This window comes from Apodemus sylvaticus, chromosome 20 (genome assembly GCF_947179515.1).
Source record: "Apodemus sylvaticus chromosome 20, mApoSyl1.1, whole genome shotgun sequence".
Taxonomy (NCBI): Eukaryota; Metazoa; Chordata; class Mammalia; order Rodentia; family Muridae; genus Apodemus; species Apodemus sylvaticus.
In genome coordinates, this window is record NC_067491.1 from 542,912 (window position 1) to 562,090 (window position 19,179).

The following is a 19,179-nucleotide window of genomic DNA, read 5'->3' on the forward strand; positions in this document are numbered from 1 at the left end:
ACCACTGAACCCCTTCCTGTGATCCCCAAAAGCCATGTCACTGTCCACACACAGAAGCTAGCACTTGTGAAAAATAAATTTTATTCATGCAGCACACTGGGGCTGGCTTGTGCTCCCTGCTTGACCCAGATGTGAGGTGCACCCCACACACCCCTGCCCCCACAGCTTTCCCAACAGCTTCCTGAGCTGGGCTGTTCCCAAGTCGTGCAAACTCCCCCCCCCCCCCCCCGCCATCTCTCCTGGTGTGGACGGCATGGGAGACATAGAACCAGAGCAGACAGCACCAGGGTGGCACTGCCCACCAGCACCCAGCAAGGCAGGTACAGAGAGTGGGAAACAAGGCCCCTCAGGCTCGGCTCCCTAAATGGGGATGGGAGGCACAGCTGGCAGACTGCCACACAGCCATGAGGTCAGGGCAGGGGCAGAAGCCCCGGGGCATAGGATAGGAGGTAAGAATCCCAGCAGGTGGCCAGGTGCCGGGCAGAGTCCTGGGTGCTTCTGGGTGAGCGGGGGCCTGGTTAGGGTGGTGGCCGCAGGCGCTCCAGCCCGTCCGCATACTGGAAGTCCTGGCCGTTCTCGTATTCATACATGTCCAGTGCCACCTCACAGCTCTCCCGCACCACTTGCTCAGGGTCCGTGATGTGCTCCCGCAGTGCAGCCAGACAGGCAGGCCTGGCGATGGCACCCAGGGCCTCTGCGCACTCGTGTCGCACCATGGGGCTCTCAGTGGTCCGTGCCAACGTGGCTGCCAGCTCAGACACGGCTGCCTCGTGCTGCAGCTGACCCAGCACATAGCCCACCTCATGGCGGAAGAGTGCACTGCCACACCGCAGGCCTGCAAAGCAAGGGCAGAGGAAATGGTAAGGACAGCTGGGCAGGAGGGTGGGTGTGTGGGATCCCAAGGCAGGGACACACCAAGACCACTGTGGTCAGATGCCCAGGGCAAGTCCCCAGGGTGGGGGGGGCACTTGGGTGGGGAGAAGGTGGCCCCTGGGACCCCAGCTGCCCTCAAGCTGCACAAGAGATCACCCAGGGCCAAGGCTAGAGTCCAACCCACCTTCAGCCAGGGCCAAGGCAGCCTCCTTGCCACCCACATTGCGCAGGGCAAACATGGCACGATAGCGGTCAAAGAGTGGCCGCGCCTCATCCAGCAGGGCCTCCCGCAGCTTCCCCACATCCTGTTCTGCGGCAGGGGGCGCTGGGTCCACTGAGAGGTAGGGTCCTGCACATGCGGCCTCCCCCGGGTGCTGCTGCAGCCACTCTAGACGCCCAACAGCAAGCTGGCATGTCTCAGCCACCTGCAAGTAGCATAGAGCAGCTATGGGTCTGGATGCGCAGGTGTGTGCCTTGCCCAATCACCATTCTCCTAGACTCAAGGCTGAGCCAGGCGGAGTGGCTTCAGGCTGGACATAGACCAAAGAGTGGCATAAACAGGCACTGAGGATGGGTGGAGACCTGGAGGAACACAGAGCAATCTGTGCAAAGACCCCGGGGCTGGACATCACAGGAAAAGCAAGGGGTGTGAGAAGCAGGAAGGAAGGCAGGGGACAGACTCATGTCTGGGAGCCCATATGATGGGACACAGCCAGAGATTAGAGGTGAACCCAGCAGTCACAGGTGCAATAACAGATGGGCCTGCACAGTACACCCTCACACACTGGAGTATTACTCAGCCATGAACAGGAGCAAGGCTCTGACAGCAGAGCATGGGCCAACCTTTGGAACGGAACATGGTTCTCAGCAAGACACAGACATAAAAGACCACACAATGCAGACTCCATGACAGGAATGTACAGAACAGGGGGATCCAGTAGATGTGTGGGTGCAGTATGGGCAAGGGGAAGGACCATACAGGTCATAGACATCAGCAGTGAACAGGTAGAATTCTCAAGGTTAGGGACCCAGAGCTGTGGGGAGACCATACTGTTGGCCCTGCCCACCTGCCCCTGCCCTCACCCCCTCCATCTCTAGAAAATCCTTTTCCAGGAGGTTGCCCTGGTAACCAGACATGGCTTGTAGAGCTTGTCCTGGCAGAAATGGGCCAGTCAGAGTTTCCTTACCTCAACCACTGGGTCGGTGGAATACTGCTTCAGGAGGCCTAGAACTTCTGGATTACCAATCGCCCCCAGGGCTTCCCCTGAGGAGACAAATCAGTAGAAAGGAGCTTGCTTGATGCCCAACACCTGACTGGTCTCCTAGGCCACAGCTGGGCCTACAGCCTCTGAGCTGGTCAATGAGAATCCTTACTCTAGAGTCGGCGTGCTGGGTCTAAAGCCACCCGCCCCAGTCTGTGCTCCTGGAGGAATGAGAAGTCACCACTAGACCAGACTGGCGAACCAAACAGACTCTGGGCCAAGAGGGAGACTATGCCAAGGCCCTGAAGAACAAACAGGCTAGCATGGGACATGGGAGGCCCCTATGTTTGCTGTCTGTAGCCCAGTGCGGCTCCCATTCCCTTCAGGATCTCCCTGAAGCTGTGTCCCCTTCCTCACCTGCCTCGTGACGCACCATGGGTTCCTGGCTCGTGTCCTGCAGCACGTCTACGAGCACGGGGATGGCCTGTGGGTCCCTCATTTGGCCCAGGCAGTAGGCTAGCTCATGCTTCAGAAGAGCAGAGCTGTCCTCAAAGCCCCGGCTGATCCAGGCAATAGCATCAGGGCCACCAAGTCCCCGCAACGTAAACAGGGCACGGAAGCGGGCCTGCAGGGGCTGCTTGGGGTCCACTAACGTCTTCCCTATGGCCTCTAACTCCTGTTCTGTTACCATGGCAACAGCCTCCCCGTGGCTGATCTGCAGGGCCGGGTTCCTGGTAACAGACACCTGCTGTGGAAAAAGGAGAAGAGGAACCCCTGTTATGGCACACACCTGCCGTTCCAGGTCTGGGATGCTGAGGCAGGAGGATCCCTGAGTTCCAGGCCACAGAACTTTCTCCACATCCATCGCCCTCCACCAAGGTGGTGGTGCTGGGGTGAACTGGCTGGGTGGGGCGTACTGGCTGGTTTTGTGTCAACTCGACACAGAGAAAGGGGCTTCAGTTGGGGAAGTGCCTCCATGAGATCCAGCTGTGGGGCATTTTCTCAATTAGTGATCAAGGGGGGAGGGCCCCTTGTGGGTGGTGCCATCCCTGGGCTGGTGCTCTTGGGTTCTATAAGAGAGCAGGCTGAGCAAGCCAGGGGAAGCAAGCCAGTAAGAAACATCCCTCCATGGCCTCTGCATCAGCTCCTGCTTCCTGACCTGCTAGAGCTCCAGTCCTGACTTCCTTTGGTGATGAACAGCTGTGTGGAAGTGTAAGCTGAATAAACCCTTTCCTCCCCAACTTGTTTCTTGGTCATGTTTGTGCAGGAATAGAAACCCTGACTGAGACATGGGGTAAGCACTCTTCCCAGCCATCTTGGTCACTGGCATTAGATTCACAGTTCATAGTAGCCCATGGTCTCTGCTGTGCAGTTCACACACACACACAGGTGTTTTCTTTCACAGCTGAATTAAGATGGAACTAGACATAGTCGGGTATAAGCAGACTGACCCTTGTCAGACACCAGCAAAGACTACAGCAGATGCATACGTAACGAACTGGACTAACAGGATGTAGCAAGCTGGAAGGCATTCTGGGCTCTGATGTCATCCAGAGGTCTCTGGGTTTAATGAGGCAGGTATGGCTGCCTCACCACTGATGCCCATTATAAGACAGTCACACCTTGAAAATGGAATTAATCCACACATGAGCAGGTCCACGGGAGCTGGCAGCCATTCTGTGGCAATAAGACCCACCTCCCGATTTACCCAGAACAACAACAGGGGAGACCAAGGATCTCGTAGGCCCAAGAGTGCTGCCCATTAGAAGTATGGGGCCTCCCGCTAATCCAAAAACGCGGGGCAGGCCCGGAAAGAGGAGGTTGAAACAGGAGGACAACCGGTCCCAGGAGATCCTGTCTCCAAATACTTAAGTTGAGTGGTCGAGCGCGGGCCGGGCCTGCACGAAGCCCCAGCTCTCTCCAGCATCCGGTTGAGCCCCGCATAGGCGGCAAACCTGTCAGCTAAGCACGGGGTAGGAAGAAGCTTAGAGTTCAGGGCCATTCGTAGCCACACGGTGTGTTGGAGGCTAGCCTGTGCCACGATATCCTGTGTCGAATCAAATACCCAAGTAAAACGGGGCAAAGTCGTCCAATTCCCCATAGGAATCCTGCGCGCCCCGAGCAGAGTCCTCAAAGCGGAAGTCCCACGAAGGGGAGCACTTCCGGTACTGCTTACCGTGCTTTCAGCAACAGGGACTCGTCAATAAGCTCCGAACACTCCGGACAAGTCGAAGCGGATCCCCGGGACAGCTCTGAGAACAAGTCAGCTGACGAACCTCGCGCAGCGTCTGCTGGACGCCGCCATCTTGATGGACACGTGACCAAGCCGGGCGGAACCATCGCCGCGTTCTAGGAGTGTCCACCCACGGAGCGATCAGCAACGACGCCCTAGAACTCTCCTAGGAACCGGAGAAGCGACTTCCGGTCTCCCTCCGGAAGAAGTCTTTCCGACTGCCCCCCCCCATAGAGAAAAGAAAATGGCTTGATCCTATTCAAAGGGCTACCCCACCGATCTGGACAGAGCTTGCGCATGGCCTAGCAGGCGTGGCTATGTTCTAGGGGCGTGGCCAATGGTCTCTGGGACCAAAACAAATGGAGAAAAAGAAATAAATAGGAGTTCCGAAGCCGGGCGGTGGTGGCGCACGCCTGTAATCCCAGCACTCTGATTTCTGAGTTCGAGGCCAGCCTGGTCTACAGAGTGAGTTCCAGGACAGCCAGGGCTACACAGAGAAACACTGTCTCGAAAAAAACAAAAAACAAAAAACAAAAAAACCTACCAAAAAACAGAGTGATTGAGGAAGATGCTTTCATCTGTGCATGTGCACACACACAGACACACACACACAGATAACGGCTTGTCACAGGGCAGAGCTCTGATGCATGTTTACCTGAAGCTTCGGGAAAGGCTGTGGTTGCTGTAGAGGATTGCAGGATCAGATGATACCAGGTGTGATCCGGCCCCCATACCAGCCAGTGGGAAGGGAGGGGCCCAGGAGTGCAGGAAGCAGATATGAATTTAGAGCTTGGCGTGCTACCAAGTCTGCCCTGGGAGGAACTGATAGCAGAAAATACTACCCAGGACCCAGCAATCATGACTTCCCTTCAGTAGCTAGTCAGCTTCAGTAGCTGGTCAGCTAGCAGTGGCTAACATGTGGCCCCATCGCTCCTGCCTCTGTAAGTACAGGACTGGGTTTTGTTAGCCTGGAAGTGGAGGCATTGCCTTTAATCCCAGCACACCTGGTGTACAAAGTGAGTCTAGGACAGACAGGCCTAAAAATAGTAAACTCTGTCTTGAAAACAAACCAAACCAAAAAGTGTGGTGGTGGGGTTGTTGTTGAAATGTGTCACTGAGACTGGCTATTTGGCTCTGTTGTCATTTTATTTTGTTATATTTATGGGTGGATCACATATACCAGGTGCCACATGTGGAAGTTAGCTCTTCCTTCTATCACGTGTGTTCCAAGAATCGAACTCAGGTCCCTTGGCTTGGTGGCAAGTGCTTTGCCTGCCCAGTCATCTCGCCGGCCCAATGACTTGAAATCTGAACTCCTGTCTCATGTTTGCAGGACAGGCATGTCACTCACGATGCCGTTGCCCCCCACCTCCCATTTTTATAAATTTTTTTCATCTATGTTTTGACAAAAGAGTCAGATGGAGTAGGGCTGGGCCCCTCTGCAGCCTGTAGCTGTTTAGACTGGCCTGTAGCTACGCAGTGGTTGCTGGGAATTGAACTCAGGACCTCCAGAAGAGCAGCCGGTGCTCTTAACCGCTGAGCCCTCTCTCCAGGCCCCAACCCTATTTGTTTAGTGTGTGTCATTTAGCCAGGTGCTGGCACAGGTGTGTGCCTGTGGGATGGTCAGAGTTACACCTTGCAGGAGTTGGTTCTTGCCCTCTTTACCAAGTGGCTTTGTGTATTAAACTCGGCTCCAGTTGGCTTAGCTGCAATCAGTCTACCTTTGGAGCCATCCCGATGGGCCCAACATGTATTGTTTTGAACCAGGACCCTCTTGAGGTTTGTTTCCAGCGTCATTATTTGTGCTTCCGGTTGTACTTCAGGGACACGATACTTTTGGGGGGGGGGGCGGGACAGGTGTCTCAGATTCATTCTAGCAATGCGGAAGTTGAGGCTGGAGGATTGCTTCCAGCGCGAGGTTAGCCTGGCGAGAGAGAGAGAGAGAGAGAGAGAGAGAGAGAGAGAGAGATCTCGAAAAATGAAAACAATAAATGCACTATAACCAGCAGCGTCTAGCGCTGCGCGCCGTCCGTGGGGTAGTCACCTGACTGCTGAGTGAATCATAGCTTTAGGGAGACGCGCCCCACTTCTTCCCTAAACAGGAGCCACGCCTTCCCCGGCGCCCAGTTACTCTTGTTTCTTCCCCGCCCCCCTTCTGCCCCCCCACCCCACGCAGCCTTGTTCTCTAGCTTCCTAGACTGCTCGTCCCACCACGGTTGCCCCGGGCAACAGTGCCGCCTCGCTTCCTGTATTGATTTAAATCCTGAAGGACGTCCCATACTCCCGAGCTGCTCCGCGATGGGGCGCGCAGGCGCAGCTGTTCCGGGTGGGCGCGAGCACGGCACAGGGTGGGCGTGTCCAGGGGGCGTGTCCTCAAGGAACAAGGGCAGAGGCGGAGTGGGGGCGTGTCTCAGAATTGGCGTTGGCGACTCAGGAGCGCGACTTCAGCTCAGGGCACAAGGGGTTGGCGGAGAGAGCGGTGCGTGAAGGGCGTGGTGAGCGTGGCTGAGGGCGTGGCTTGCTCACGGAAAACCATGAAGGCGTGGGGGGGAGGGCCTAGGGGGCGTGGCCTAGGCTCGGTGATGCGCTGGGCGGCGGGGCCGGTCGCGGGCGCGCGCGCGGCCTGCGGGACAAACTGGGGGAGGGAGTCGGGCTGCCGCTGAGTGCCGCCATATTAGCGACCGCGGAGGCCGGGGGATTCCCGTGAGCGGCGGCGGCGGGGCCTGGCGCAGCAGCGGGCCCTCGAACGGGCGCGGCGTGTTCCTGGGACCGGCGGGAACCGGCGGGAGCCGGCTGGCGACCGGAGCGAGGCAGGTGAGGACACGGGTGACTCGGGGACCCGCCCCCTAGCCGACCCCTTCCTTCTCAGAGGCTATAGGGCCGCCTGACCCTGAACCTCACATTCCAGCGACCTCCATCTCGGGCCCCGACCCCGCCAGCTCTCTGAGTCTGTCAGAGTCCTCCCTCCCCAGAGCTCTGCTCTGAGCCGTGCTCCCCTCGAATTCAGGGCATCACCCGTGCTGCTCCCCCTATCCCCAGGATGCAAACCCACCTCCCAGATGAGGCCCCGCGTCACCCCAACCCTGAATCCCCTCACCCGGCCACCTCGCCTTGACCTTTCTCAGTCCATCACAGCAATCATCCCCAGAGTCTTGCTCTGAGCACGGCAAATGTCCAAATCCAAGGCATTCCACATGTTGCAATTCAGGACCCTAGGTCAGGCTCCTTGCGCCCCAAATTCAGGTCACCCTTTACTACTTCCACAAAAAGCACACAATGCAGATGAGGTCCTGAATCAGATCCCAGAGTCGTCTGTTCCTAATGACCTCGCCCTGTCAGCACCACTCTATTCTTTTGAGCTATATGCCCTCAAATTTAGGGCATTCTCCCTCATGCTGGTCACTTAAGACTCTTAAACTCTACAACTGCATCCTTTGGACTTCCAAATGTAATGTAATCCTCCTGCCTTAGATGCACCCTACATCCAAAGTGGGATCTAAGTCAACCTTCATAGTCCAGGAGTCTCAATCTGGCAATCTCGAGTGGAAGGGATTGTGGACTAAATTTGCCAACAACCAGGTGTCTCATCTCAGGGGAGACATGGCCAGAAACCACAGACATTCTGTGTCCCCAAACCCACCACATGCCCTCTCATATCTGAACCTCCACTGTTTCTTCAAATGCAAGTTCAGGTCCCTCCATCCTCTAACCCAGACTCAAAGCCATTGTCCCCTACAAAGCTTGCAAATTACCCTACCAACTACTTGTCTCGGGTTGTAAGTCTGACACCAACCTCTGTAAAGGTAAAAGTGTAAATTCACTGGGAGTTGAGAGCACCTGGTGGGAAGCATTTCCCCCCCCTCCCACCCATCCTGTGTAAGAGATGACCTCATTCCTCTGGCTGTGGAGTCCCAATCCTAGCTCCTTCCTGCAGTTTAAATGAGCGTGACTCCCCAGTGAAGATTCACTCAGAACAGAGAACACCTTTGGCTCTGGGGATCAGGGCTTGGAAAGAAAGGGAGTTGGTGACTCTGGCTCTCATGGGGCTGGGATAGCATGTGTTGTAAATATTAATGGAGTTCTCAGGTGTGGATTTGGTACTTGAGGAATTTAGCTCATGTCTTCTCTTTGCCAGTGCTTTTTGCTTCCTTCTGATAGAGGGTCAGGAGCTAAGTGTGCACCACAGGAATCTTGGTGTGTTTTATTTCCTGGTTCTAGGAATGGACCTAAGGCTTTTGCACATGGTTAGAAGAGAGAGGTCACCAAGGAACCACACCCCAGCCCCTCACTGGGAGATTCTAGACAGGGACTCCACCCCTGACCACGCCCATAACCACCTTTACCTTTAAAATTATTATTTTTTAAATGTATGTGGGTGCTGAGCAGTAGTGGTTCATGTAGAGGCAAAAGCAGGCAGATCTCTGTGTTCAAGGCCAGCCTGATCAACAGAGTAAGTTCCAGGAGAACCAGGAATACACAGAGAAATTGTCTCGAAAAAACAAAACAAAAGGAAAAATGTATGTGTGGCTTTTTTTGCTTGTTATTTTTATGTGTATGGGTATTTTTCGTGCATGTATGTCTGGGTATCACATTTGTGCCTGATGCTGGTAGAGACTGGAAGAGGGTGTCAGATGCCTCTGGAACTGAAGTTACAGTGGTGGGCTGCTCTGCGGGTGCTGGGAATTGAACTCTGGTCTTCTGGAAGAGTAGCCAGTGCTCGAAACCACTAAACCATCTCTCCAGCCCTAAGCTGTGTTCATATTATTATTTTTAAAGGTTTATTTATTTAATGTATATGAGTGCATTGTAGCTGTCCTCAGACACACCAGAAGGGGACATCCAATCCCATTACAGATGGTTGTGAGCCACCATGTGGTTGCTGGGAATTGAACTCAGGACCTCTGGAAGAGCAGTCAGTGCTCTTAACCGCTGAGCCATCTCTGCAGCCCAGCTGTGTGTATTTTTATGTACATGTGTGTGTGTGTGTCTGTTGTCTGTGTTTGCCATGGACAGGCAGTGCCCAAAGAAGCCCAAGGGTGTGCTGTGTCCTACACCTGGAGTTACAGGTGGCTCTGAGTTCTTAGTATGGGTGCTGGAAACCAAACCTCTGTGTGTGTGTGTCTGGATTTCTCTCAGGCAGATCTGACTCTTGGGCTTTGACTGGAAGGACTTTGAGTTCTGGGTTATATAGAAGGAGTGGGATCTGCAGTCCTCTGAAGGTTCGTGAAGATCTGAGAAGAGGGGCTTGGAATTTTAGACATTGGCAAATCCCAATTGTGTGCCTTGTCTGTCTCCTGAGTGCTGTGTGGGGAGCAGTCCAGAGCCTCTGCTGCCCCCTGGTGGCGCTCCTGCCCCACAGCCACAGTCCAGGACAACACTTCCTGCCTCAGCCTCCTGCTTGACACTTGGCCTGGCTTCCTTCCCTCTTTAGCTAATAGGTGCAGTCTGTGGACCCACAACCCAAAGTTGTAAAGTTTTGGGTTTTTGGTTTGTTTGGTTTTTTGAGACAGTGTTTCTCTGTAGCTGGCAGTCCTGGAACTCACTCTGTAGACCAGGCTGGCCTCCAACTCGCAGAGATCCTCCTGCCTCTGCCTCCCAATTGCTGTAATCAAAAGCGTGTGTCATCACTGCCCAACTTGTAGGGGTTTTTGTTTTGCTTTTTAGATTTTTTTATAGCTGGGCAGTGGTGGCACACGCACTTGGGAGGCAGAGGCAGGCGGATTTCTGAGCTCGAGGCCAGCCTGGTCTAAAGAGTGAGTTCCAGGACAGCCAGGGCTATACAGAGAAACCCTGTATGGAAAAACAAACAAACAAAAAAACCAAAAAAAAAACCAAAAAAAAAAAAAACCCAAAGATTTTTTTTTTATTTCTAGTGTGTGTGTGTCTGTGTGTAGGAGCCTAGTCCAGAGAGGACACTGGAGCTGATTTTAGAGGTGGTCTTCTACCACAGCACTGTGTGCTGACTCGGCACTCTGTCTCTGCACCCACTTGTCTCATTGTGCATGCGTACGTTCTTGCATCAGAGGGAGCTGCAGGGGTGATCTCTCCACCTTGTGGGTCCCTGGGCTACAGCTGAACCCTCTCACTATCAGTTTTTCTGGGTTTTCTTTCTTTCTTTTTCTTTCTTTTTTGTTTCTTTGTTTTTTCAAGACAGGGTTTCTCTGTGTAGCCCTGGCTGTCCTGGAACTCACTTTGTAGACCAGGCGGGCCTTGAACTCAGAAATCCGCCTGCCTCTGCCTCCCAGGTGCTGGGATTACAGGTGTGCGCCACCATCGTCCAGCTTCTGAGTTTTATTTCTAATCACAGTCTCATTCCAGCTCAGGCATCCTGAAACATTCAACAATCCTCCTGCCTCAGCCTCCCACGTGCTAGGTGGCAGGTATGCCTGGCCCCACAAAGGCTTTGGGGGATGAGCTGCTGTCCCCATGCCCATCTGGGACTCTCTGTCTTTACCAGCCTTTCCTTTAGTAAAACTGGGTTTTGGGTTTTTTTTGGTTTTTTTTTTTTTATTTTTTTTATTTTTATCTGCTTGATGCAGGTAACATTCACACACCTCACACTTTATTAAAATTGACAATTGTGGTTTTTATGTGTTCACGGGATGGTGTGGTGATCACTGGTATATATAGTTCTAGTTCACTCTCCTGGGCGTCACCCCAGCCTCCAGAACCTAGGAACCTACTTCTGACCTGATCTAGAAGCTTCTTGCCATGGTGTCCCTGGTCCATATCACTGGAGGCTGGGGCTTGATGCAGGTTTTGCTCATCTGCTCTGCCCTGAGCTTCATCTAAGCCCCTCTCCCCCTTTCCAGTACTGCCATCCCCAAGGTGGTAACATAAAAATAAGATAATGGACATTGTTGCTCTTGGTGACAGCTTTCCATCCCATCCCTAGCACAGTGCAGCAGAGGACCCAGGATACCACGCCTCACCACGCCCTGTGCCTGCCTTAAGGAACCCGGGGATGTAGTATAAAAGCGAGGCTTTCACACACAGGGGGCACACAGAAATGATGCACTGGCCACATGGAGGCCGGTGGCAGGGGTCTCTCCCCACAGGGTAGGGCAGCAGACCACCATTGGGCAGCTCTGAAGACATGATGGTCACCTGGAGTCTGACTGGGATGAAGGGGTGCATGGGTGTGTGCATGCATACTGGGTTACTCCTGTACCCCAGGCCTAGGCTGAGTGAGATGTCTTGATCAGACTCTGAACACCTGGGCAGCTGCAGTACCTTTGGGGTCCATGGCTGATGGGAGCTGTCAGGATCTCCTTCTGCTAGTCTCCATGGCTGGAAGGTGGCTTCGAGGTGGGGGCCTGTGTCGCTGGGAAGTCCCTTTGCCACCTTAGAATAAATGGGGACTACAGGCCTTTGTCAACAATAAATTCTGTGGGACATATGATCTAAGGTCACATGGGAGAGGCCCTGTGTCCGGGTACCCTCAGATTGGCAGTGCTACAGGAGCTGATCGCAGAGTCCACGCAGCTCTGCCCTTAGGCCTCTCAGCATAGTTCAAGGGTACCACACACTCTGCCCCTGTGTGTGTGGCAGGCTGACCCAGCTCCATAGCCCAGACCACGTCCCCGTGCTGGTCTCCCATGGCTGGAGGGTGACTGTTGCCAGCTGTGACAGGGAAGACAGGTGAAGAGGCCTGGTGCTTTGCTGTGCGCCTGGGGGTGGTACCAGGGCGTCAGGGGCAGCTGGCCACCAACGCTGGGGTGCCTTGAGCAGTCTCTTGCCCTCACTGGGAGTGATTCTGGGAACATGCACGCCTGTAGGGACCTAGGGAGCTCCTGACATGGATGGGTGGAGGCCAGGAGGCCGCTCAGCACCCTGCAGAACCCACCAGACCCACAGTAGTGACATGGCTCCAAGGCCACAGTGCGGCACACTGACTCCCCATGCTTGGTTGCAGGTGGGAGCTCTCCTTCCTTGACACACAAGCTGTGGGGACCAGTTTTTCAAGGTCTGTGGCCCCCAGAGAGTGTAACCAATGGTTGAAGGCCAGATGAGTGGACTCATGTCTTTGGGGAGCTTCGAGGTAGCAGGAGCCAGAGGGCCTTCCTGTGTTTAGCACCAAGCAAGAGGACAGGTGCACTGCAGAGACCCAAGGGTGGCTGGGCTCCCATTAGCAGCCTGGAGCAGGATGGACTGATGGCCTTCACTCCCTCTCAAGTGTGCTTGGGCCCGGCTGGGTACTGAGCATCCTGTGAAACAGCAGGGGAGTGGGGCTGGAGGAGACTGACACACCCAGCAGGAAGGTGTAGGACCCTGTGTTCCTCAGGCTCTGTCCTCCCTGAGGACTTCTCACCTACTTTGGCGAGGTGACACATCTGAACAGCTCCCCAGCCTTTTGCTGTCCTGGCTTTGTGTCTTCTGGGTATAAGCAATTTGGCCTTTAGCTAGTGTACAGGAGGATGGACTTGAACTCCTGATCCTCCAGGGATCCCAGCCCAGGGAGCTGAGGCAGGATCACACCAGCCTGAGATAAACAGTGACAGCCTGTCTCAGGGACAGTGGATAGAGTGGTGGCACAGTCCCTATCATGGAGCCCACACCGTGTGGCATTTCTATGTACACTGAGCACAATTCCCTCACTGAGTACAATGTTCTTTTTTCTTTTTTTTTTTTTTTTTGTTGTTTTTTTGGTTTGTTTTTTTTTTTCGAGACAGGAAACAGGGTTTCTCTGTGTAGCCCTGGCTGTCGTGGAACTCACTCTGTAGACCAGGCTGGCCTTGAACTCAGAGATCTGCCTGCCTCCGCCTCCCAAGAGCTGGGATTAAAGGCGTGTGCCACCCCTGCCCAGCTAATTAATTTATTATATGTAAGTACACTGTAGCTGTCTTCAGACATACGAGAAGAGGGCGTCAGATCTCATTATGGATGGTTGTGAGCCACCATGTGGTTGCTGGGATTTGAACTCAGGACCTCCAGAAGAGTAGTCAGTGCTCTTAACCGCTGAGCCATCTCTCCAGCCCGAGTACAGTGTTCTTGAGGTCACGTTAGTGCATGTGGATGGACCTGCTGTGCGTCCATCAGCTACTGCTGTGTCCATCCGTTCCTGTCCCCCCCTGAGCCTGCAGCTGTGCAGGGATCTGTGTGGAGTCGTCCATCTAGGTAACCATCTAGGAGTGCGATCCTCGGGTCACACCATTCTTTGACTGTTGAAGGGACTGGGGCCGCAGACTGCGGGCTCCAGGGAGGCCTGAGAGTGGGTGCTGAATGAGTACAAAGCCTCCGTGTGGGAAAGGGAAAGTGGGATGTTCTAGAGCAGGGATGCTGGAGCCCATCTCTATAGTCAGGGGATCCAGCCTTGGGTAGAGGGGAGGCTCACGGCTCATGCCAGAAGGAGTCTGTGGTGGTGATGAGGGTGTGTACGCACACATGCACTCATGCTGTAGTGTGTGCCGTAGGTAGGAGGGCAGGAAGAAGCCGGAGCCCTGAACTGGGTACTGTGTGCTGTCAAACAGTGGCCTGCAGCCAGCTGGGCCAGGGCCAGCAAAGAGCGGGCTATGGGATCTGCTGTGGCTGACCTTGCCCTCACGTCTCAAGTATGTGCTGTCTGCATGAGCACCAGAGATCATGGGGTCACAGTTGCTCTTGTTGCTGAAGAAGGCTAAAGGAGTCCCCAACCCCACTTCAGTCTTGACTGGGCACTGGCCCCATCTCCCTTCCCTCTCGGGACTGAGCCTCACCATGCATACAGCAGGATGGGCTGGCCTGGGACTCTGAGGAAATATCAGAACTAGGATGGAACCCACTACCCCACCCACATCTCCCCTCTCCAGGGCACGACCTCCTTCCTTCCCAGGTTCAGGGATGCTGAGTACTTGGATCCTGAGATGCGATCCCTGGATATGGTGACATATACCTAAGGCAGAACAAGCAAGATTTCAGGGTTATCCATGGCTACACAGAGGATTAGAGACCAGCCTGAGCTGCATGAGACGTTGTCTCAAAAATAAGATTTATAGATAATGCGGTAGTGGCTTAATCCAGCACTCAGGAGGCAGAGGCAGACTTCTGAGTTCAAGGACAGCCAGGGCTACACAGAGAAACCCTGTCTCAAAACAGCAACAAAAGATTTACAAAAAAGCCCAGCCTGTCCTAACTCATTGTACCCCAGAGGCCGGACTGTCATGTGCTTCTGCCTACCCACAGGCTACCAGAGGCTGCGGGCCCCGCCCCGCCCGCCATGGACCAGGACTATGAGCGAAGGCTCTTGCGACAGATCATCATCCAAAATGAGAACACGGTGCCATGTGTGAGTGACGGGCCATCCCATTAAGTCCCCAGAACAACATCTGGGAACAGGGTCTGTAGATCCTGGCCTCAACCACAGGGCCACTGTGCATGGGCTAGGGACCTGCATGCCACTTGAAGGTCTCCCCCACTAAATCCCAAGTCCCTCCCAGGTCTCAGAGATGCGGAGAACCCTGACACCAGCCAACTCCCCAGTGTCCTCGCCCAGCAAGCATGGTGACCGCTTCATCCCCTCGAGGGCCGGGGCCAACTGGAGCGTGAACTTCCACAGAATCAATGTGAGTGCTGGGCAGGGCGCCGGTCTGTTGCCCTGAGGAGGGCGCAGCCTCATGTGATGTCCTCTCACATAGGAGAATGAGAAGTCCCCCAGCCAGAACCGCAAAGCCAAGGATGCCACCTCTGACAACGGCAAAGGTGAGGAGGGGTCAGCCCCAAGTCTCCACGCACCCCTGGCAACTCTGCAGGCTTCCCCCATGCCCCACCTCTGCAGATCCCACTCTCCTGGGCCCCTGCCCACACACAGACACGCCCCACCCTTGCAGATGGCCTGGCTTACTCCGCACTGCTGAAGAATGAGTTGCTGGGTGCTGGCATCGAGAAGGTACAGGACCCACAGACAGAGGACCGGCGGCTGCAGCCGTCCACACCCGAGCACAAGGGTCTCTTTACGGTGAGCCAGGCTGCAGCTAGTGGCCCGCAAGGCTGGGGCACTGTGGGACCTGTTCTGTCGCTTTCGCGGCTTACACCGGGTCTGTGTCAGCTTTGGGGTGCTCATGATACCCCAAGTCATGAGACAACAGAAGCCACTCAACGTAGTGCCCTGCCCCCAGTATTCCCTCAGCAGCAAACGCTCGAGTCCAGATGATGGCAATGACGTGTCCCCGTACTCTTTGTCCCCTGTTAGCAACAAAAGGTAAGCCAGGGCTGGGTCCCCAAGTGCCCTCAGACTGGTGTTGGGCACACGGGGTCTAGGGCAGCAGCAAGCAGTGGTCTGCTGTTATCACAGTCAGAAGCTGCTGCGGTCGCCACGGAAGCCCACGCGCAAGATCTCCAAGATTCCCTTCAAGGTGCTGGACGCGCCGGAGCTTCAGGACGACTTCTACCTCAACCTGGTGGACTGGTCCTCCCTCAACGTGCTCAGTGTGGGGCTGGGAACCTGCGTGTACCTGTGGAGCGCATGCACCAGCCAGGTGGGCGCCCAGCACCTACGTCCCTCCAAGGGGTCTGACTGTGATCACAGCAATGAAGGGCCGAGCTTTTCAGGGGCCGACCCGGAAGGGAGGGAGGGGTACAGAGGGCTAGGGAGGGTGCGGACTGTCTGCCCCTCACTCTGACCTCCTGCCAATAGGTGACCCGGCTCTGTGACCTCTCTGTAGAAGGGGACTCAGTGACTTCCGTGGGCTGGTCTGAGCGGGTGAGTGCAGAGGGCTCAGCCCTGGGGCCAGTTGTGTCCCCACAGGAGGCGGGCAGAGCCCCATCGGTGACTAAGTGTGGCTGCTCACTTTCTCAGTGCACGCCATCTAGCCACACCTGCACCTTGTTTTGGAGACTGCAGCTCCTACTGCAGCTTGGCTGCTGAGATGAAAGTGTGCCCCGGCCCGAGCAGTGGTGACACACTGTCACTTCAGTGGCCCAGGGGAGGTGACTCTACTACTGGAAAACACTGGGACGGGTTTAAGCAAAGCAGTTTGTAGAAGCACCCCATAGCCCATCCAACGCTCCAGAGGCTGAGGCTAGAGGACTGCCTGGGGTTTGAGGTCAGCCTGGACTATATTTTGAGTGTGTGGCTAGCTCGGAATACAGAGTGAGTCCTTGTTTTAAAAAGCAAAACAACAAAATGAGCTTACAGAGATAGCCCCAAGTCTCTGTGGAGGATGAGATAGATGGGTGAGTTTCTCATGTCATGCCCACCTGATGGCCACCTGGCCACACTGTCACCCTAGGGGAACCTGGTCGCAGTAGGTACACACAAGGGCTTTGTGCAGATCTGGGATGCTGCTGCTGGGAAGAAGCTGTCCATGATGGAGGGCCACACAGCGCGAGTGGGTGAGAACCTGGCCTGCCCTGCTGCGTCCATGGGCCACACCCTTGGACCAGGCCAGGGCTCACCTGCTGCCACCCTATAGGGGCGCTGGCCTGGAATGCTGACCAGCTGTCATCTGGTAGCCGAGACCGTATGATCCTACAGCGGGATATCCGCACACCACCCCTGCAGTCAGAGCGGCGGCTGCAGGGCCACCGGCAGGAAGTGTGTGGCCTAAAGTGGTCCACAGACCACCAACTTCTTGCCTCTGGGGGCAATGACAACAAGGTATGGCCGCCGCATCAGCCTGTGCTCCTGGAGGAGGCCAGCATGCCACCTTAGGAGGCCCACTCTCTATCACTATGGGTCACCTAAGCCAGGTGACCCACAGAGCCTGGGACCAGAATGTGTCATCTGATGCCCCAGGGGGAGGGATGGTTTTAGAGGGTGCCACAGATCATGACCCATGTGTTAGAAACTCATATCCTTGGGGCCATCTTGAGGACCTTGTCCCTCGAACTGGCCTGGAGTTGTGCACATGTCCCTGGTTTATGCCTGCCTGGTGTCCTTGGCCCCTGGGTGGGGCTCTGTCACAGCCTTGGCCTACCCTGCAGCTGCTCGTGTGGAATCATTCAAGTCTGAGCCCTGTGCAGCAGTACACGGAGCACCTGGCAGCCGTGAAGGCTATTGCCTGGTCCCCACACCAGCATGGACTTCTGGCATCCGGTGGTGGCACGGCCGACCGCTGCATCCGGTTCTGGAACACTCTGACAGGCCAGCCACTGCAGTGCATTGACACGGGCTCACAAGTGTGTAACTTGGCCTGGTCCAAGCACGCCAATGAGCTGGTAAGTGCACAGTGGGCATGGGGGCAATGAAGAAACAGCCCAGCCCCGAGCAGCACTGAACTCCTGGGAGTCTGTGGGAACATGGGAGCTGAGACCCTGCCTGCCAGCAGTGTGTACTGTATGCCTGGGCAGGAGGAATAGGCAGTGCAGTCATAACATGTGACCTGGTCAGTCCCATTTCTGAGGCAACAGCAGCCTCCAGACTCCCAGGATACAGTTGAGGGAAGCCCACAGGGAATCAAGCCCCAGGCCCCCTGCAGCCCTGATGCCTGGCCCCTCCTCTAGGTGAGCACACATGGCTACTCACAGAACCAGATCCTCGTGTGGAAGTATCCGTCCCTTACACAGGTGGCCAAGCTCACTGGCCACTCATATCGTGTCCTCTACCTGGTGAGTGTCGGCCACTGTCACTGTCTGCACCCTGGGGCTCCATGTGGCAGACTTTGCCCGTGGCTTGCTGGGAGGGTCAAGGGCTATCACCCCAGCCTCCCTGCTGTCTGCTCCTAGGCTTAGCAGCAAAGCCCCTGCTAACAAAGCAGGGTGTCACCAACCCAGGATATGGGAAGTGGGGGAATCCTGTCTAACAGTCCTCACGCTACAGGGCACAGGGCCTCCATACAACACAAGTTTCCGTGTCCCTTGGTTACTGGTGCTCTTGGCTGTGTCCTGCCAAGTGTGGGAACCCAGGGATCAGACCAGGCACCACAGGAACCTTGTGTGCCCTAGCCCAGGGTCCATGTCCCCTGGCACCTGCCTGGCTTGTGTCTGGATCCCAGAAGCTGCCTGTTGCAGCTGGAAAATAGCCAGGCCCCTTCTGTCCCTTCTGCAGGCCATGTCCCCTGATGGCGAAGCCATTGTCACCGGAGCTGGAGATGAGACCCTGCGGTTCTGGAATGTCTTCAGCAAAACACGTTCTACAAAGGTAATGAGGCTGGGTGGTGCCCACGCCTGCCCACCTGCTGTGGTGCCCACGCCTGCCCACCTGCTGTGGTGCCCCTGGGCTTTCACAGCACCCAGTCACTTGCATCCTGTTCCCAGGAATCCGTGTCTGTGCTCAACCTTTTCACCCGGATCCGATAGACCCGCAGGCGGGATGTGAAGCCTCATAGGCAGAGATGGAGTAGCCAGCATGCACGGGCCCTGCTGTGCCCAACTTCCCCAGAGGCATCTGGCGGGCGGGAGCCGGAGACCCCAGAGTCTCATTAAATGCCTCATTGTGAGCTGTGGAGCCAGTGTCTGGGACTGGGACGTGGGGACCGTCAGCCAGATGGACACTTGCGACCTGTTACCACTGCCCAAGCCATATTGGACACAGCTGAGCAAGAGGCTGAGATCCCATCAAATCCCCCAAGCCCAGTGTCACCTGGGTACCGGGGAGCCATTGTGCCCCTCTGCAGCCACCCCAGCATCACCCAAGCCAGAACATCTGGGAGGCGCTGGCAGGGACCTGCGCCTCTCAGCCTGCGACACATTTGCGTTGACTCTGATTGCGTTGCCACCCCGTGTCTGTGTGTGCGCCTTCTGTGACCCCTTCCCATGGGTGTCCGCTCGCCCTGTTCCCAGCCAGTTGCCTTGTTTGCCTGTCCTCCTCTAAGCTTCCTGGGCTGGGACTCCGTCTTCAGACCCCATTTCTACAGCCCCTCCTTGCCTGGGGATCCCCAGTGTGGTGGTGGTGGCCTATGGTGTGTGCATGTGTGTATATATGTATTTGTGACACCTTGGGGTCTGTCTCCTGTG

At 55.6% G+C, this 19,179-nt stretch overlaps 2 protein-coding genes across 4 annotated transcripts; one reads left to right on the forward strand and one right to left on the reverse strand.

The window, feature by feature from the left end:
• Positions 1 to 58: 58 nt before the first annotated feature.
• Positions 59 to 4,533, reverse strand: Dohh (deoxyhypusine hydroxylase). 2 transcript variants are annotated; one of them, XM_052165818.1, is made up of 5 exons: positions 4,252 to 4,533; positions 2,493 to 2,820; positions 2,061 to 2,137; positions 1,058 to 1,298; positions 59 to 835 (listed from the first exon to the last, which is right to left on the reverse strand). In XM_052165818.1, the coding sequence occupies exons 2-5, from the start codon at positions 2,764 to 2,766 to the stop codon at positions 519 to 521; spliced, it is 909 nt and encodes a 302-aa protein (XP_052021778.1). In that variant the 5' UTR covers positions 2,767 to 2,820; positions 4,252 to 4,533; the 3' UTR covers positions 59 to 518. The 2 variants fall into 2 exon arrangements, with proteins under 2 accessions (XP_052021778.1, XP_052021776.1); XM_052165816.1 differs by having other exon boundaries at positions 2,493 to 2,823; positions 4,252 to 4,532.
• Positions 4,534 to 6,883: 2,350 nt separating this feature from the next.
• On the forward strand, positions 6,884 to 19,158 carry Fzr1 (fizzy and cell division cycle 20 related 1). 2 transcript variants are annotated; one of them, XM_052165813.1, is made up of 14 exons: positions 6,884 to 7,122; positions 14,470 to 14,572; positions 14,724 to 14,849; positions 14,922 to 14,985; positions 15,114 to 15,241; positions 15,402 to 15,484; positions 15,578 to 15,761; positions 15,920 to 15,985; positions 16,515 to 16,617; positions 16,698 to 16,882; positions 17,209 to 17,442; positions 17,728 to 17,832; positions 18,272 to 18,364; positions 18,481 to 19,158. In XM_052165813.1, the coding sequence occupies exons 2-14, from the start codon at positions 14,504 to 14,506 to the stop codon at positions 18,520 to 18,522; spliced, it is 1,482 nt and encodes a 493-aa protein (XP_052021773.1). In that variant the 5' UTR covers positions 6,884 to 7,122; positions 14,470 to 14,503; the 3' UTR covers positions 18,523 to 19,158. The 2 variants fall into 2 exon arrangements, with proteins under 2 accessions (XP_052021773.1, XP_052021774.1); XM_052165814.1 differs by lacking the exon at positions 15,920 to 15,985.
• Positions 19,159 to 19,179: the final 21 nt, after the last annotated feature.

What these genes read in the sequence shown, in the direction of transcription:
- Fzr1 (XM_052165813.1), top strand. Translation starts at nt 14,504, where the DNA reads ATGGACCAGGACTATGAGCGAAGGCTCTTGCGACAGATCATCATCCAA. An exon ending in AGCACAAGGGTCTCTTTACG is followed by an intron (nt 15,242 to 15,401) that starts GTGAGCCAGGCT and finishes CCCTGCCCCCAG; the next exon opens with TATTCCCTCAGCAGCAAACG. An exon ending in CATATCGTGTCCTCTACCTG is followed by an intron (nt 17,833 to 18,271) that starts GTGAGTGTCGGC and finishes TCCCTTCTGCAG; the next exon opens with GCCATGTCCCCTGATGGCGA.
- Dohh (XM_052165818.1), bottom strand. Translation starts at nt 2,766, where the DNA reads ATGGTAACAGAACAGGAGTTAGAGGCCATAGGGAAGACGTTAGTGGAC. An exon ending in CATGGTGCGTCACGAGGCAG is followed by an intron (nt 2,138 to 2,492) that starts GTGAGGAAGGGG and finishes TTGTCTCCTCAG; the next exon opens with GGGAAGCCCTGGGGGCGATT. An exon ending in TGCCTTGGCCCTGGCTGAAG is followed by an intron (nt 836 to 1,057) that starts GTGGGTTGGACT and finishes CTTGCTTTGCAG; the next exon opens with GCCTGCGGTGTGGCAGTGCA.